The 17,276-nt window shown below is 47.0% G+C and overlaps 1 protein-coding gene across 1 annotated transcript; it reads left to right on the forward strand.

Moving 5' to 3' along the window:
- The first annotated feature begins 460 nt into the window (after positions 1-460).
- On the forward strand, positions 461-16,488 carry LOC143281368 (testis-specific serine/threonine-protein kinase 6-like). The gene is made up of 6 exons (XM_076586572.1): positions 461-490; positions 5,886-6,136; positions 8,897-9,116; positions 10,932-11,077; positions 13,497-13,720; positions 16,187-16,488. The coding sequence occupies exons 1-6, from the start codon at positions 461-463 to the stop codon at positions 16,486-16,488; spliced, it is 1,173 nt and encodes a 390-aa protein (XP_076442687.1).
- The last annotated feature ends 788 nt before the right edge of the window (positions 16,489-17,276 follow it).

The raw sequence follows: 17,276 nt of genomic DNA on the forward strand, positions 1-17,276 counted from the left end.
ACGCAGATTTGCAAGGGCTGATTCTCGCTTGAAACCTCGTCGTTTACACGTTCTCAAGAATTATTGTCCCTTCATAAATCAGAGCACTGCCAATCTGACAATGAATCCGAGTGACTACATGTCACTCTGCTCCAGCTAACCTCACATGCTGGGGCTGTTTCTCTGGCTACTCTTTCGCAGAGCAGAATTTTCGAAAAAAAGGATGTTTGTCACCATGATGGATCGCGTCAGCTTGATGACGTTATCAAGTCGTAATGACGTCTGGATCCAATCGTCAGAGATACAACAGTGGCGTAAACAGCACACAAGGCAATTTCTATCTACCGTCTGCATTGGCAGCCCAAATTACACTTGAAAGCAAAATCAGGCCAAACACGGGGACCTAAGGAAGACATCAGGACTGGAGGTGGAGCAGTCAATCTCCAGATTTATGTTTCCGGCAAAGCGGCCACGACTTGGCATGGCTGAAGATGGCCGTCCCACATTGCAGGTAGGAGGGCGAGAAGTGTCAAACATTGCATGGAATTGAAACTTATCACATCAGAGTAAACGAATCATGGGCTCTGAGGTCTTCCATGTCTAAGAGATATGATTATTTTCTTCTTCTTTCATTCCACGCCCACTATCGACATTTTGACACACACAAACACACTCACACACACACAACAACGTAAGTGATACACATATATAGGCTAAGCAGCTAGTTGGTGATTTTTTTTTTCTCCATATTATCGTTCACTTGTCTGGTCTATTCGCTATTGTATAAATGAATGATGGCGAGTTAATAAATGCATGATGTGGATACTTACATAGCGCCTATCCTTGGTCAGAGACTTTAACTCTCTCCATACGAACGGCGAAAGAGACGACGTTAACAGCATTTCACCCCAATTACCACCATCAAAATATTGCAAGTGGAAGGCTCTTATACTGAAGAGGTGAATGTTGACAAAGAATACCACAATTCTGACGACGGAAGCTAAAGGTTGGGTCATTCAGACACCCACTGGACATCCGAGGGGTCTGTGTAGAGGAGAAGAGAGGACTGGCCGTACTGAGTGAGTTAAGCTTTAAGCGCTTTACAAACACTGGTCATTTGCACAACAGGCTGCATGCCTGGGTTGAGCGGACCTCAAGATTCTCAGTGGAAGATTTAAGGATTTTTTTTTTAAAACACTGGTCATGATGTCATTTTTATAGTGTAAATGGGCGTGGGTTTGAGTGATTAAATATATATATATATATATATATATATATATATATATATAAAGCTTACACACACACACGCACGCACACACACACACACACACACACACACACACACACACACACACACACACACACACACACACACAGTAACTAAATATTAAAACATCGCAATTGCTGTCCACATATTAGATTTCTTCTAAAAAAAAACAAATCAGGAAGCAGCCGAAGAAGAGAAACATCCTGTCTAAATTGCCATCACCAAGTACATGTTAATCAAAGAATATCATCTAAATATAACTTTCTTCTTTTTTTTTTTTTATCTCGGAAATGATACTTATTTGTTCCAGCCCCCACCGCCCACCCACTTTCTTCCATATCCCCACTCCTCCCCCCACCCCCCACCCCCACCCCCTACACATAAACAACCACTCACACACGCGCGCTCGCGCACGCACACACACACACACACACACACACACACACACACACACACACACAGAAAGAAAAGGCATTCTGAAGAGAGGATGAGATGACTAGCAGCAAATGCTTAACTAAAAATGGGTTTTCTTCTACTAATTTGTCCAGGATGTAAAACCCGTAGACCTGTAAGAAATATGGAAAGCTATTAAACACACACACACACACACACACACACACACACACACACACACACACAGAGAGAGAAAGAAGAGGCATTCTGAAGAGAGGATGAGATGACTAGCAGCAAATGCTTAACTAAAAATGGGTTTTCTTCTACTAATTTGTCCAGGATGTAAAACCCGTAGACCTGTAAGAAATATGAAAGGCTATTAAACACACACACACACACACACACACACACACACACACACACACACACACAAAACCAACAACAAAAAAACCCCCAAAACAACATTTGCTGCAAAACGGCCCTCACTGTAGTATCCACCTCGAAATCGTGAATGCGAGTGACTAAATGTTCCATAAAACTATGATACAATAAGAATAAGAAGGAAACAGGATTCTATAGTGTCTTTCACGTCGGCAGCTGAAGTCAAGTCTTAGCTAATATTGTGATTGGGATTAGGGGGGGGAAAACCCCAAACAAAACAAAAACAACAAAACAAATCTTTCGAAAGGATGCTCTAAAAAGCCTCATCGTTTAGATCGAGTATGAATTATTATCAGCACACCGAGCAGATCTATTCTGACTGCTTCTCATATCAGTTTTGATACAGCGACACGCACAGACAGTAAAAGAGAGTGTGCGTCAGCCAACCCCTCCACCACCACCCCTTTTATTTTTTTTTTGCGCATGCACACACACACACACACACACACACGCGGAATCAAATCAGGGATGACACAGCAAAACGTGAAGAAATCTTTTTGAATATCTTTGTAAATACCTAAGCATTATATCAGATTCTAAAATGCTACAAAAAGAAGAAGAAGAAGAAAGAACATCATCATACCTTTCGTCATCATCGTTTACCAACCTGACAACGAGACACGACACAGCTGATAAAAACTAAGTCAGTAAGGTACTGGCTCAGAGTGTAGGTTGGACGTGGTGTTTCATGCTTCGACTTCAACCTCTCTCTCTTTCTTTTCTCTCTCTTCGTCTCACGACACATGCAGTTGAAACAGAATCCCTGCTGGAGAATAAATAATAATAATAATAATAATAATACAAGACCCACGGAGAACAACCGTACCGTCACTACTTTTGTATTTGTATTTCTTTTTATCACAACAGATTTCTCTGTGTGAAATTCGAGCTGCTCTCCCCAGGGAGAGCGCGTCGCTACACTACAGCGCCACCCCCCCTTTTTTTTTTTTTGTACTTTTTCCTGCGTGCGCTTTTATTTGTTTTTCCCATCGAAGTGGATTTCTCTTCAGAATTTTTCCAGGAACAACCCTTTTGTTGCCGTGGGTTCTTTTACGTGCGCTAAGGGCATGCTGCACACGGGACCTCGGTTTATCGTCTCATCCAAATGACTAGCGCCCAGACCACCACTCAAGGTCTAGTGGAGGGAGGGGGAGAAAATATCGGCGGCTGAGCCGTGATTCGAACCAGCGCGCTCAGATTCTCTCGCTTCCTAGGCGGACGCGTTACCTCTAGGCCATCACTCTACCACAACCAGATCTGAGCGGTTTTTTTTTTTTTTTTTTTAAACAGGGAACAAACACTATAGGGGGCAGTTTCAGTTTCAGTACCTCAAGGAGGCGTCACTGCGTTCGGACAAAACCATATACGCTACACACATCTGCCAAGCAGATGCCTGACCAGCAGCGTAACCCAACGCGCTTAGTTAGGCCTTGAGAAAAAAGAAAAAAGAAAAAACAAAAACAAAAAAAACCGGGGGAATAAATAATAGATAAGCTGACATAAATAAATAAATAAATAAATAATAATTATAATATAGAAAAAGGTAGTAGTAGTAATAATAATAATACTAATAAAATGATAATAATAAATAAATAAATAAATAAGACAACAATGGTGATAAATAAGCGAATAAATGTAAAACATGAAGACACACATTCACACATACACCCACACATGCGTAACAAATGCACCAAACATGCAGTTTCACAGATATGAAAGCACAGTCAAATACATATAAACGTACATGAGCTCCAACACACACACACACACACACACACACACACACACATTACCTTGCACCTCCTCTACCCCCCTCCTCTACACACACATTTCTAATCTACGTATCGCAGCTTGCACGGCACACACACACACACACACAAACACACCCCACAGAGATGAACACTTACTTGTACAAGCACACACACATACGCCCATATCTCCCCCCCCCCAACCCCCCCCCCCGCGCCCCCCCCCCCCCCCCCCACACACATATATATATATATATATATATATATATATATACGTTCCAATATCCTGTTGCTCCCACAGTGTAGGCATGCATACACTCACATACCTCATCCTCTACCCCACCTCCCCCCGCACTCCCACCTATAGGGGGCATTGGCGTAGAAGTGTATGTGGGGTTGCGGAGAGGTGTTATGTTTGGGAATTTGCTCTTGAACAAACATGCCGTTGAAGTTGTTGACGAAACGCAAAGAGGCAGCTCCGCATCGTAAAGACTTATCCACGACTGCTGCTGCCGTGCCTGCCCCCTCCTGAGGGTGGGGAAGGTAGTAGTAGTAGGGGAGGGGATCAGGGAAAGTTTGTGGGTGCGGAGGAGGACCCCACAGGTAGAAAAGAGGCCTCACTGATCACCCACAACCACCACCACCACGGCTACAGTCGTCATTCGGAGGAGCAGCACTGGAATTCTGTCGGCTTCCATGTGTGGGAAGATTTTTAGATTTTTTATTTCTGTCTTCCGTGTCTTCTCTCTGTCTCTCTCTCTCTCTCTCTGTCTCTGTCTGTCTGTCTGTCTGTCTGTCTCTCTCTCTCTCTCTCTCTCTGTTTTTGGGGGTTCTTTTCCCTCCTTTTTTCAGTCTTCTTGTATTTCCTAGATTAGTTTATACGTTTTCTTTACTAGGGTAGGATGAAAACAGGCCGATAAGTGCCTATTCCTTTTCCCTCAATAAAAAATCGATTTCGATTTCTCTCTCTCTCTCTCTCTCTCTCTCTCAGTCTGTCTGTCTCCCTCTTTCTTGTTGCCTTCGCGGGTGGGTAACAGAAAAAAAAAGAAAAAAGCTAGGTACACCCCATACAACTCGTAGACACATCAGAACATTCACCAGATCGAATGCCAACAGTCAAGAATGCAGAACAAAAGTAAGTAAAAGTAAGAGACAGATAAAGAGAGAGAGAGAGAGAGAGAGAGAGAGACGAAACCTGAGAGTTGCTTAAGAAGACCAGTAAACCTCCCCTTCTACTACGCCATCGGTGAATGTACCTGTGTAATGTGCGTGCGTGTTGGCGTAATGTGTGTGTGTGTGTGTGTGTGTGTGTGTGAGGTCAAATGTAGGTCATTTCATCAAAAAAAAAAAAAAAAAATCATGATAGACTATAAAAAAACAACACACACACACACACACACACACACACACACACACAACCCAACAAAAACGCACGAACATCTCATTACGTGTGTATTGTGGGTACCATGCGCACATCCCATTGCTCGCAAACGCTTTTTTAGATTATTATGATTAAGTGGAGTGTTGGCCTTGAGGTAACGCGTCCGCCTAGGAAGCGAGAGAATCTGAGCGCGCTGGTTCGAATCACGGCTCACCCGCCAATATTTTCCCCCCCTCCACTATACCTTGAGTGGTGGTCTGGACGCTAGTCATTCGGATGAGACGATAAACCGAGGTCCCGTGTGCAGCATGCACTTAGCGCTCGTAAAAGAACCCACGGCAACAAAAGAGTTGTTCCTGGCAAAATTCTGTAGAAAAATCCACTTCGATAGGAAAAAACAAATAAAACTGCACGCAGGGGAAAAAAAACAAAAACAACAACAACAAAAAATGGGTGGCGCTGTAGTATAGTGACGCGCTCTCCCTAGGGGAGAGCAGCCCGAATTTAACACAGAGAAATCTGTTGTGATAAAAAGAAATACAAATAGAAATACAAATTATGATTATTGCTATTTTAATAATAATGATTTTTATCTTTTTATTAATCAATCTCTCCTCCCCCCCCCCCCGGCCCCCCCCCTGCCCCCCACCCCCCCCACGCCCCCCACCATATCCAGGAAGAGTTACTGGCACTGCGGGGCGAGGTCGAGCCCATCAGCTCTCGCCGCAGTTCTCAGTGTCGCGCGGAAGGCGGGGCAGGAGGCGGAGGGGGAGGGGCAGTGACGTACCGACCGACCTACCGCGCCATCCTGGCCAAGCACAACTACCTGGTCCGCAAGACGCTGGGCAACGGAAGCTACTCCAAGGTCAAGTTGGCCATCTCGCTGGCCCGCAACAAGGAGGCGGTCGCTGTGAAGATCGTGGACAGGTAAGGATTGATGGCTTGGCTTTTTTTTTTATTTTTTTTTTTTATTATAACAATAGGGGGCACTGGCTTAGTTGTGTATCTAGGCCATCACTCCACTACAACCAGATCTGAGCGGTTTTTGTTTTTGAAACGGCGAACAAACACTATAGGGGGCATTGGCTTAGTTGTGTATGTGGGTTGCGGAGAGGTGTTATGTTTGGGAATTTGCTCTTGAACAAACATGCCGTTGAAGTTGTTGTTGACGAAACGCAAAGAGGCAGTTCCGCATCGTAAAGACTTATCCACTACTGCTGCTGCTGCTGTGCATTTATATAGCGCCCTTTCTCTCTAAGAGCTCAGGGCGCTTTACATGATCGAAAAATGTTACAAATTACAAATCATGACCACTCTTACTCAACCCCCCCCCCCCCCCGCCTCCCCACCAGCCCCCCATTCTCTCTTTCCCACTCTTCAAACATCCAAAGTGAGCCGACATGGGTGGTGTTGGAGAACAAGGAAGCTGAGAGTGCTCATAGATAGGTTTTAAAAAGAAAGGATTTTTTAGTGATGAGCGAAAAGCGTTTGGTAGAGTACATGTTAACTACCTCATTGACTGCATTTATCTTTCAGAGTGAGCGTCGAACATGTGGCGTGGGGTAGAGAACATGTTAACTAACTCCATGACTGCATCTATCTTTCAGAGTGCAGCGTGGGGTAGGGTACATGTTAACTAACTCCATGACTGCATCTATCTTTCAGAGTGCAGCGTGGGGTAGAGTACATGTTAACTAACTCCATGACTGCATCTATCTTTCAGAGTGAGCGTCGAACAAGCGGCGTGGGGTAGAGTACATGTTAACTAACTCCATGACTGCATCTGTCTTTCAGAGTGAGCGTCGAACAAGCGGCGTGGGGTAGAGAACATGTTAACTAACTCCATGACTGCATCTATCTTTCAGAGTGCAGCGTGGGGTAGAGTACATGTTAACTAACTCATTGACTGCATCTATCTTTCAGAGTGAGCGTCGAACAAGCGGCGTGGGGTAGAGTACATGTTAACTAACTCCTTGACTGCATCTATCTTTCAGAGTGCAGCGTGGGGTAGAGTACATGTTAACTAACTCCATGACTGCATCTGTCTTTCAGAGTGAGCGTCGAACAAGCGGCGTGGGGTAGAGTACATGTTAACTAACTCATTGACTGCATTTATCTTTCAGAGTGCAGCGTGGGGTAGAGAACATGTTAACTAACTCCATGACAGCATCTGTCTTTCAGAGTGAGCGTCGAACAAGCGGCGTGGGGTAGAGTACATGTTAACTAACTCATTGACTGCATCTATCTTTCAGAGTGAGCGTCGAACAAGCGGCGTGGGGTAGAGTACATGTTAACTAACTCCATGACTGCATCTATCTTTCAGAGTGAGCGTCGAACAAGCGGCGTGGGGTAGAGTACATGTTAACTAACTCCTTGACTGCATCTGTCTTTCAGAGTGAGCGTCGAACAAGCGGCGTGGGGTAGAGAACATGTTAACTAACTCCATGACTGCATCTGTCTTTCAGAGTGAGCGTCGAACAAGCGGCGTGGGGTAGGGTACATGTTAACTAACTCCATGACTGCATCTATCTTTCAGAGTGCAGCGTGGGGTAGAGAACATGTTAACTAACTCCATGACTGCATCTGTCTCTCAGAGTGAGCGTCGAACAAGCGGCGTGGGGTAGGGTACATGTTAACTAACTCATGACTGTACCCATACATGTCTAAACAACATTTGCCAGGATTTTATCTGTGCCTGAAACGGGCTGATTAACTCACTTAGTACGGCCAGTCCTCTCTTCTCCTCAACACAGACCCCTCGGATGTCCAGTGGGTGTCTGAATGACCCAACCTTTAGCTTCCGTCGTCAGAATTGTGGTATCTTTGTCAACATTCACCTCTTCAGTATAAGAGCCTTCCGCTTGCAATATTTTGATGATGGTAATTGGGGTGAAACGCTGTTAACGTCGTCTCTTTCGCCGTTCGTATGGAGAGAGTTAAAAGATGCTGAGTCTCTCAGTCGACAATGATGGACGAACATCAAACAGTAATGATAATATACAGAACAATGAAGCAATGCAGTGTGTAGTGATGATGACCACCAGTGCAGGCGAGCACAGCTGTCATCCAAACCAGTAGGGAGCAATGAAAAAACAGTGCAACACACTGCAGAACAGTACAAAGTAATACACATTTAATTATTATCATAAATAAACACCCATGCAAACAAAGAAACAAAGAACATATGTAAACCAAACCCAATACAATGCCCTTTCTCAACTCCTGCCTCACTCACTCTCCGTCCGGATTTAAAAAGGTTATTTCATTTAAAAAAAAAACTTATAATGTTTTTACTATTATTGTTATATTTTTAATATATATGTATCTCATCTATTTAAAAAAAAATTATTATTATTTATTTATGCATTTATTTATTTATGTACGCTTATAGTTGACTTCATCAAGTTTTTGCACCTTATACATATTATTATTATCATTAGTGGTTCTTTTTTTTATGTATTTATTCACCCCCCTTTTTTTTTTCTCAAGGCCTGGCTAAGCGCGTTGGGTTACGCTGCTGGTCAGGCATCTGCTTGGCAGATGTAGTATAGCGTATAATTATGGATTTGTCCGAACGCAGTGACGCCTCCTTCAGCTACTGAAACTGAAACTGAAACTCATCTATTTACCTCTTATTTCATTCTGTTTTATTCATCTTTTTTTTTCTTCTTTTTTTTTCTCTTCCAGAAACCGAGCCCCGTCCGATTTCCAGACCAAGTTTTTGCCCCGTGAGCTGGACGTATGGCCGCGGTTGCGTCACCCCAACATCGTGCGCGTGCTGGACACGTTCGACGATGGGCGCCGCGTCTACATGGTGCTGGACTACCAGGAGAACGGCGACGTCCTGCGCTACATCCAGAAAGTGGGCGCCCTCAACGAGCCCCTCGCCCAGTCCTGGACATGGCAGGTAGTTCTCCTCCTCCTTCTCCTTTTGGCTCTTCTTCTTCTTCTGCTGCTGCTTCTTCTCCTTCTCCTCCTGCTCCTTCTCCTTCTGACTCTTCTTCTTTTGCTGCTGCTTCTTCTCCTTCTCCTCCTCCTTCTCCTTCTGACCTTCTCCTTCTGCTGCTGCTTCTTCTCCTTCTCCTCCTCCTCCTTCTCCTTCTGACCTTCTTCTGCTGCTGCTTCTTCTCCTTCTCCTCCTTCTCCTCCTTCTCCTTCTGGCCCTTCTTCTTCTGCTGCTGCTTCTTCTCCTTCTCCTCCTCCTTCTCCTTCTGGCCCTTCTTCTTCTGCTGCTGCTGCTTCTCCTTCTTCTCCTCCTTCTCCTTCTGGCCCTTCTTCTTCTTCTGCTGCTGCTTCTCCTCCTCTTCCTCCCACAATTCTGTGAAGAGCTGTTGGGGGTGGGGAGCGGGGGCACCGCACAGAAGAATTGTTCACCAGGTTACTCCAGGTCTGTCAGTTCTTCTTCTACTACTACTAACTGCCACTTTTACTTTTTCTTCTGCCATAGATCTGTGAGGAGCTGCTGGGGTACCGCAGCGAATAATAGTTCACCAGGTTCCTCCACTTCTGTCGATGGTCAAAGCCTGAGTCTCTGCAAATTGTTCGTTTTTCTGTCAAATCAGGTTTCTTTTTCTCCTTTTTTTTTCTTTCTTTTTTTTTGTCGTCATATTGGAGGAATGTTTTATTCAAGGCCACTTGAGGGAGAAGGGCGAGTTGGAGGGTGGGTGTAGGGTGAGTTTTAGTGAAGGGGGAATGGGTAAGTAGCAATACATGTTGAAGCGGGCATGTATGTCAGTGTTTAACCCTTTCACCGCCAGTCAATTTAGAGTACAAAATTCCCTTGTGGTATAAACACAGAAACGACAGTGGCTAGATATAGCTGGGGATTCCCCCTAGCGATGTATAGAAAATATGGCCTATCCTACCACCTCACATTAAGAGCAGCAGGCTCATGGATAACAGACCAATGAATGGTCACCTTTCAGTGACATGGGTCCTCTACCACGCCTGTGCATAAATGTGAGCTTGGCGGTGAAAGGGTTAAATGCCTATGTTGAGGGGAAGGAAGGGGGAGGTTGTGGGGAAAGGAAGTATGAGTTTGAGGAAGGAAGAGGTCATGGGTTAGTTTGGGGGAAAGGGAAAGGGTAGAAGAAAAAGGTTGAGTGGGTATCTGTTGCGTTATTTCTTCTTTTTTTAATTATTATCATAAATTCAGGGAGCTATTTTTCAATGCAGTTTTCGCGTATATTTGAAGTGAATTTACTATTTGTAAATGTAACGAATTTTTCAGTGGTTTCCGACTCTTATTTGGAGATTTACTTCACTCAGTTTTGACACAGATCAGTTGCGATACTATTGTGCATGCAGACATCTTGCTAGGTCCACAATATCGTCTGCAATAATGCATTAATTCAGTCTATGCTTTTTCCGTTTCGCATTCTTCCAACCAAACAAAATCTAAAACAAAAAAAGCATGACGCTTTGAGTCGACAATTGTCGGTTCATGTTCATGATATTGTTCGTGTTGTGGTCATGACGATTCTTGATTTAAAATTGTGGATTACACTTCGTGATTTCACCCACCCACACACACACACACACACACACACACACACACACACACACACACACACACACACACACACACACATCGTTTAAATAAGACCCAGAATTGAGGACATTAAGAATAGAGAAATAAAAACTGGGGCGAACACATTCATATCTAACATATCTTGTGTTTGTGTGTGTGTCCGTGTGTGTGTGTGTGTGTGCGCGCGCGCAGGTGTGTGACGCAGCCCGCTACCTGCACGACCAAAATATCACCCACCGTGACTTGAAGCTGGAGAACCTTCTGCTCGATCGGAATTTCCACATCAAGATCTGCGACTTTGGCTTCGTCAAGGGAGACTGCCTTCTGGACCTCAGCAGGTGAGTAGAGTGGGAGGGTCAGGTAGGTCAGAGTTCCGTTCAAACAAGCCTTTGGCTTTAGGAACCCTCGATAAGATCAGGTTGTTCAGGGTTTGGGGTCTTGGCTTTATGAAGGTGAAGGTTTTGTTGCATTATTCGAGGTTGGTGAATCCTAGGTGTCTGTCTGGAAGTACATCTGGCGTTCCAAGGGGGTAAAGGGGAGGAGTAGGGGGTGGGGTGGGGAGGGGAGTGGTCTTGGCCTTGGTCTACATACATGCTGCATATGTAGTCGTCGTTAAATCAACATTATCTGACGTCAACTGCCCTCTCCCTCTCTCTCTCTTTCTCTCCCTCCCCTATCCCTTCTCTCTCTTTCTCTCCCTCCCTCCCCTTTCTCTCTCTCGTACGTTTTGTCTGTTTCTTTTCTTCTCTCTTGTCTCATTTATCGTTGTCATCGTCGCCCTCGTCCTCCTCATTCAGCTTCATCTTCAGAATTAGTTACCTACCCTTCACGTACATTCTCCTCAACTTCACCCCCACCGCCACTCCCACCCGTGTGGTTCTCTTCCTCCCAGACTTTGCTCCTCCTCCTCCTGGAATTATTGTTCGTCCTTTCTTTTCTTCCCTACCAGAGGGCGTGCTGTGGCAGAATCTATCAGTAATGTAGAGTTCAAGGCCCCCATTTTGGCCTGCTGTTGTGTCCTTTGGCATTCTTCTTCTTCTTCTTCTTCTGCGTTCGTGGGCTGCAACTCCCACGTTCGCTCGTATGTACACGAGTGGGCTTTTACGTGTATGACCGTTTTTACCCCGCCATGTAGGCAGCCATACTCCGCTTTCAGGGGGGTGTATGCTGGGTATGTTCTTGTTTCCATAACCCACCGAACGCTGACATGGATTACAGGATCTTTAACGTGCGTATTTGATCCTCTGCTTGCGTATGCACACGAAGGGGGTTCAGGCACTGGCAGGTCTGCACATATGTTGACTTGGGAGATCGGAAAAATCTCCACCCTTTACCCACCAGGCGCCGTCACCGAGATTCGAACCCGGGACCCTCAGATTGAAAGTCCAACGCTTTAACCACTCGGCTGTTGCGCCCGTCTTTGGCATTCTGATGTTCCTCACTCTGCACAGAGGTGAATGAGGAACTCGACTTCATTCAGTTCGGGAAGGTCAAAACAGCGGGAAGGAGAGAGAGGATTTGGCCATTGCCTTCCTGCCGCACCGAGCCCTAGACACAGGGGATAGATGATACACGAGTGAATGAGGTACCTGACGTCAGTCATCTCGAGAAGGTTGATTAAAACATTAAAACATTAAAACAGCGGGAAGGAGAGAGAGGACTACACATTGCTTTCCTGCAGCACCGACCCCTAGACACAGCGGATAGATGATACAGGAGTGAATGAGGTACCTGACTTCAGTTCATAAAGGTTAAAACAGCGGGAAGGAGAGAGAGGATTTGGACCATTGCCTTCCTGCCGCACTGAGCCCTAGACCTGAGGTACCTGACTTCAGTCATTTCGAGAAGGTTGATTAAAACAGCGGGAAGGAGAGAGAGGACTACACCTTGCTTTCCTGCAGCACCGAGCCCTAGACACAGCGGATAGATGATACAGGAGTGAATGAGGTACCTGACTTCAGTTTATTAAGGTTAAAACAGCGGGAAGGTGAGAGAGGATTTGGCCATTGCCTTCCTGCAGCACTGACCCCTAGACACAGGAGATAGATGATACAGGAGTGAATGAGGTACCTGACTTCAGTTTATTAAGGTTAAAACAGCGGGAAGGAGATAAAGGATTGGACCATTGCCTTCCTGCCGCACCGAGCCCTAGACACAGCGGATAGATGATACAGGAGTGAATGAGGTACCTGACTTCAGTCATTTCGAGAAGGTTGATTAAAACAGCGGGAAGGAAAGAGAAGACTACACCTTGCTTTCCTGCAGCACCGACCCCTAGACACACGGGATAGATGATACAGGAGTGAATGGAGTACCTGACTTCAGTTTATTCAGGTTAAAACAGCGGGAAGGAGAGAGAGGATTTGGCCCTTGCCTTCTTGCTGCAACGAGCCCTAGACACAGCGGATAGATGGTACAGGAGTGAATGATGTACCTGACTTCAGTTTATTAAGGTTAAAACAGTGTGAAGGAGAGAGAGGATTTGGCCCTTTCCGTCCTACTGCACCAAGCCCTAGACACAGTGGATAATACAGGAGTGAATGAGGTACCTGCCTTCAGTCATTTCGGGAAGGTTAATTAAAACAGCGGGAAGGAGAGAGAGGACTGGGCCCTTGCCTTCACCTGCCGTGCCGAGCCCTAGCTAGACACAAAGGATATATAAACTCAATTGCCCCCAAATGCCAGTAACCATTTTCTGTTGTCTTTACCTCTCCCCCCCCCCCAACCCCCCCAACCCGTCCCCTGTTCCCTAACCAGGACGTACTGTGGCTCCAAGTCCTATGCTGCCCCTGAGATCCTGAAGGGCGAGCCGTACGACCCCAAGAAGGCGGACACGTGGGCCATTGGCGTCATCCTCTACATCTTCATCACCGGCAAGATGCCTTTCGACGAGAGCCGGGGGAACGCCGGTGTGCTGGACGAACAGCGACGGCTGGAATTCCCCTGGAGGAAGTACAAGAAAGTCACCCCGGATGAACGAGGTGAGGGAGTGAATGGACTTGCTCCTCACGTGTTGTTGTTGTTGTTGTAGTTTTTTGTTTGAGAAAATGCAAGAAACTTACCCTGGATGAGTGAGGTGAGGGATTAAGTGGATCTCCACACGTGTTTTTTTGTTGTTGTTGTAGTTTTTTTGTTTTGAGAAAATGCATATATATATATATATATGTATCTTTTTTATGAGAAAGTACAAGAAAATCACCCCTGATGATGAGCATCTTGAATGAGTGCTCTTCTCATCTGTTTTCTGTTTATTTGTTTGATGCTTTGTGAAATACAAGGAAGTTTTTTTTCTGGACGTGCAAGATGAGTCGGTTGATCTTCTCATGCATTTTGATTTCATTTCATGGGTGGATGTGTGGGAAGGGTGATGGGAGGGTAATAGTGGGGTGTGTTGCGAGGAGGAATGTGGAGTGCTTGGGAGTAGGGTAGGATGAGTGTGTGCTTGTGGTGGGTGGGTTGGGTGTGATGTGGCATGCTCGCCCTGCCCTTCAAACTCCCCCTTTTTGTTTCTGCTCTGAACTAGAGTTGATGATGCCTGTTGTGTTCATCCTGTCCTTTGAACACCTGCTTTTGTTTTTTTTCCCCGCACTGAACTAGAGATGGTGATGACTGTCCTGTTCTCCTTGTCCTATGACGCCCCCCCCCCCCCCTTTTTTTTTTCCCCCACACTGAACAAGAGTTGGTGATGACTGTCGTGTTCTTTGACGCCCCCCCCCCCCTTTTTTTCCCCACACTGAACAAGAGATGGTGATGACTGTCGTGTTCTCCTTGTCCTATGACGCCCCCCCCCCCCCCCCTTTTTTTTTCCCCACACTGAACAAGAGTTGGTGATGACTGTCGTGTTCTTTGACGCCCCCCCCCCCACCCCCTTTTTTTCCCCACACTGAACAAGAGATGGTGATGACTGTCGTGTTCTCCTTGTCCTATGACGCCCCCCCCCCCCCCCTTTTTTTTTCCCCACACTGAACAAGAGTTGGTGATGACTGTCGTGTTCTTTGACGCCCCCCCCCCCCCCCCTTTTTTTCCCCCACACTGAACAAGAGATGGTGATGACTGTCCTGTTCTCCTTGTCCTATGACGCCCCCCCCCCTTTTTTTCTCCACACTGAACAAGAGTTGGTGATGACTGTCGTGTTCTTTGACGCCCCCCCCCCCCTTTTTTTTCCCCACACTGAACAAGAGTTGGTGATGACTGTCGTGTTCTCCTTGTCCTATGTCGCCCCCCCCCCTTTTTTTTTCCTCCACACTGAACAAGAGTTGGTGATGACTGTCCTGTTCTCCTTGTCCTATGACGCCCCACCCCCCCTTTTTTTTCCCCACACTGAACAAGAGATGGTGATGACTGTCCTGTTTTTTGACGCCCCCCCCCCCTTTTTTTCCCCCACACTGAACAAGAGATGGTGATGACTGTCCTGTTTTTTGACGCCCCCCCCCCCCCCTTTTTTTCCCCCACACTGAACAAGAGATGGTGATGACTGTCCTGTTCTCCTTGTCCTTTACCCCCCCCTCCCCCCCCCCCCCTCGCCACCTCTCCCCCCCTCCTCCCCCCCCTCCCGCACCCACTCCTTTTTTCCCACACTGAACAAGAGTTGGTGATGACTGTCCTGTTCCGCCTGTTCTTTGACCCCCCCTCCCCCCACATTGAAGTTAAGTTGGTGGTGTGCCTGCTCACCCTGTCTAATGAACTCCCTTTTTGTTTCTGCACTGAAATAAAGTTTGTGATGCGCCCGTTCCGCCTGTCCTTTGAACGATCCGCCTTTTGTTACCGCACTGAACTAGAGTTGGTTGATGCTTGTCCTGTTAACCCTATCCTTTGAACCTCCCCCCCCCCCCTTCCTTTTGTTACCGCACTGAACTAGAGTTGGTGATGCTTGTCCTGTTAACCCTATCGTTTGAACCCCCCCCCCCACCCCCGCCCCCTTCCTTTTGTTACCTCACTTAACTAGAGTTGGTGATGCTTGTCATGTTAACCCTATCGTTTGAACCCCCCCCCCCACCCCCCGCCCCCTTCCTTTTGTTACCTCACTTAACTAGGGTTGGTGATGCTTGTCCTGTTAACCCTGTCCTTTGAACAACACCCCCCTGCCCCCCCACCCCTACCCCCCCACCCCGCCACCGCCCTCCCCCCCACCCCCTTCCTTTTGTTTCTGCACTGAATTGAAGTTGGTGATGTGTATGTTTACCCTGTCTTTTTGAACTCCCCATTTGTTTCTGCATTGAAGATGGTGATGTGACTGTAAACCCTGTCATTTGAACTCCCGCCCCCATTTGTTTGTGCATGGAACAAGAGTTGGTCATGTGCCTGTCCTGTTCACCCTGCCCTTTGAGCTCCCCCCCCCTCTCCCCCCCCCCCACCCTTGGTTTCCGTACTGAATCAAAGTTGGTGATGCCCCTGTCCACCCTGTCCATTGAAATCCTTCCCCCTTTTTTGTTTCTGCCCTGAACTAGAGTTGGTGATGCGCCTGTTCACCTTCGAGTTCCGCCTGAGGCCGGACATCCACGCGGTGCTGGTGACGCCCTGGATGAAGCACGCGGCCCGCACCGACATGAGCGACCTGCGGGACCTGGCCATGGAGGGCTACCGCCACCGCAAGGAGCGCGAGAAGGAGAGAGAGCGGGAGAGAGAGCGCGAGAGGGAACAGCGCCTGGCCGACAAAAGCATTTACAGCGGCAGCGGCGGGGGTGGTGGCGGCGGCGGCGGCGGCGGGACGCGAGGCGGGATGGGAGGAGGGAGAACGCACTCCATGTAGACAACAGACAAACAAGCAAAACAAGAACCAAAAAAACAAACAACAAAAAGAAAGAAAGAAAGAAAGAAAGAAAGTAAAAACAACAACAAAGAACAGTCCCAACTGCTGTTTGAAAGAAGCCTCCCTCCCGGAGAAAGAGAGAACGGTTCTCAAAAAGCACGTTGAGTGTGAGGTGTTTGTTTGTGCTTGGGGGGGGGGGGGGGGGGGGGTTGATGAAGGTGCTGGAGGGGTGAGGAGGGGGGGAGGAGAGTGGTCGAAAGAGGTGGGGGGTGAGGGGGTGATGGGGGGCAGGGGGTGGGGGGGGGTGAGGCCAAGTCAGCGAGGAAAAGACAGGCGGGCAAAGAGAGAGGTGTGTGTGGATGGGTGGAAAAGAGTTATGAAATGGAGGAGAGCACGTAGATACGGAGTAAAGTAGGGGAAAGGGGGGGGGGCGGGGGCGAAATGGTCACGCGCGTGCACACACTGACACACACCAGCCCATGCACACACACACACACACACACACACACACAACCCCCCCTCCAAAAAAAACAACCCAACAAACAAACACAAACACACACTCTCACTCGCTCATTCTCTCTATACTCGCCGCACAAAAGGGTTCTCAAATATAGTCACAAATGTCAAACAGCAGAGCGAAAGCGTGAACAAAAAACCACCACCACCACAACAAACAAACAAAACAATTAATAAAACAACAAAGAAACACGGAAAGAAAGAAAAAAAAGGTAATCGGAAAAAACGTAGCGAGGCATAAGTATTTTGCCACCTGAACTCACGGAAGCAAG

Source organism: Babylonia areolata, chromosome 4 (genome assembly GCF_041734735.1).
Source record: "Babylonia areolata isolate BAREFJ2019XMU chromosome 4, ASM4173473v1, whole genome shotgun sequence".
In the NCBI taxonomy this organism is placed as follows: Eukaryota; Metazoa; Mollusca; class Gastropoda; order Neogastropoda; family Buccinidae; genus Babylonia; species Babylonia areolata.

What these genes read in the sequence shown, in the direction of transcription:
- LOC143281368 (XM_076586572.1), top strand. Translation starts at nt 461, where the DNA reads ATGGCTGAAGATGGCCGTCCCACATTGCAG. An exon ending in ATGGCCGTCCCACATTGCAG is followed by an intron (nt 491 to 5,885) that starts GTAGGAGGGCGA and finishes CACCATATCCAG; the next exon opens with GAAGAGTTACTGGCACTGCG. An exon ending in GCTGTGAAGATCGTGGACAG is followed by an intron (nt 6,137 to 8,896) that starts GTAAGGATTGAT and finishes TTTCTCTTCCAG; the next exon opens with AAACCGAGCCCCGTCCGATT.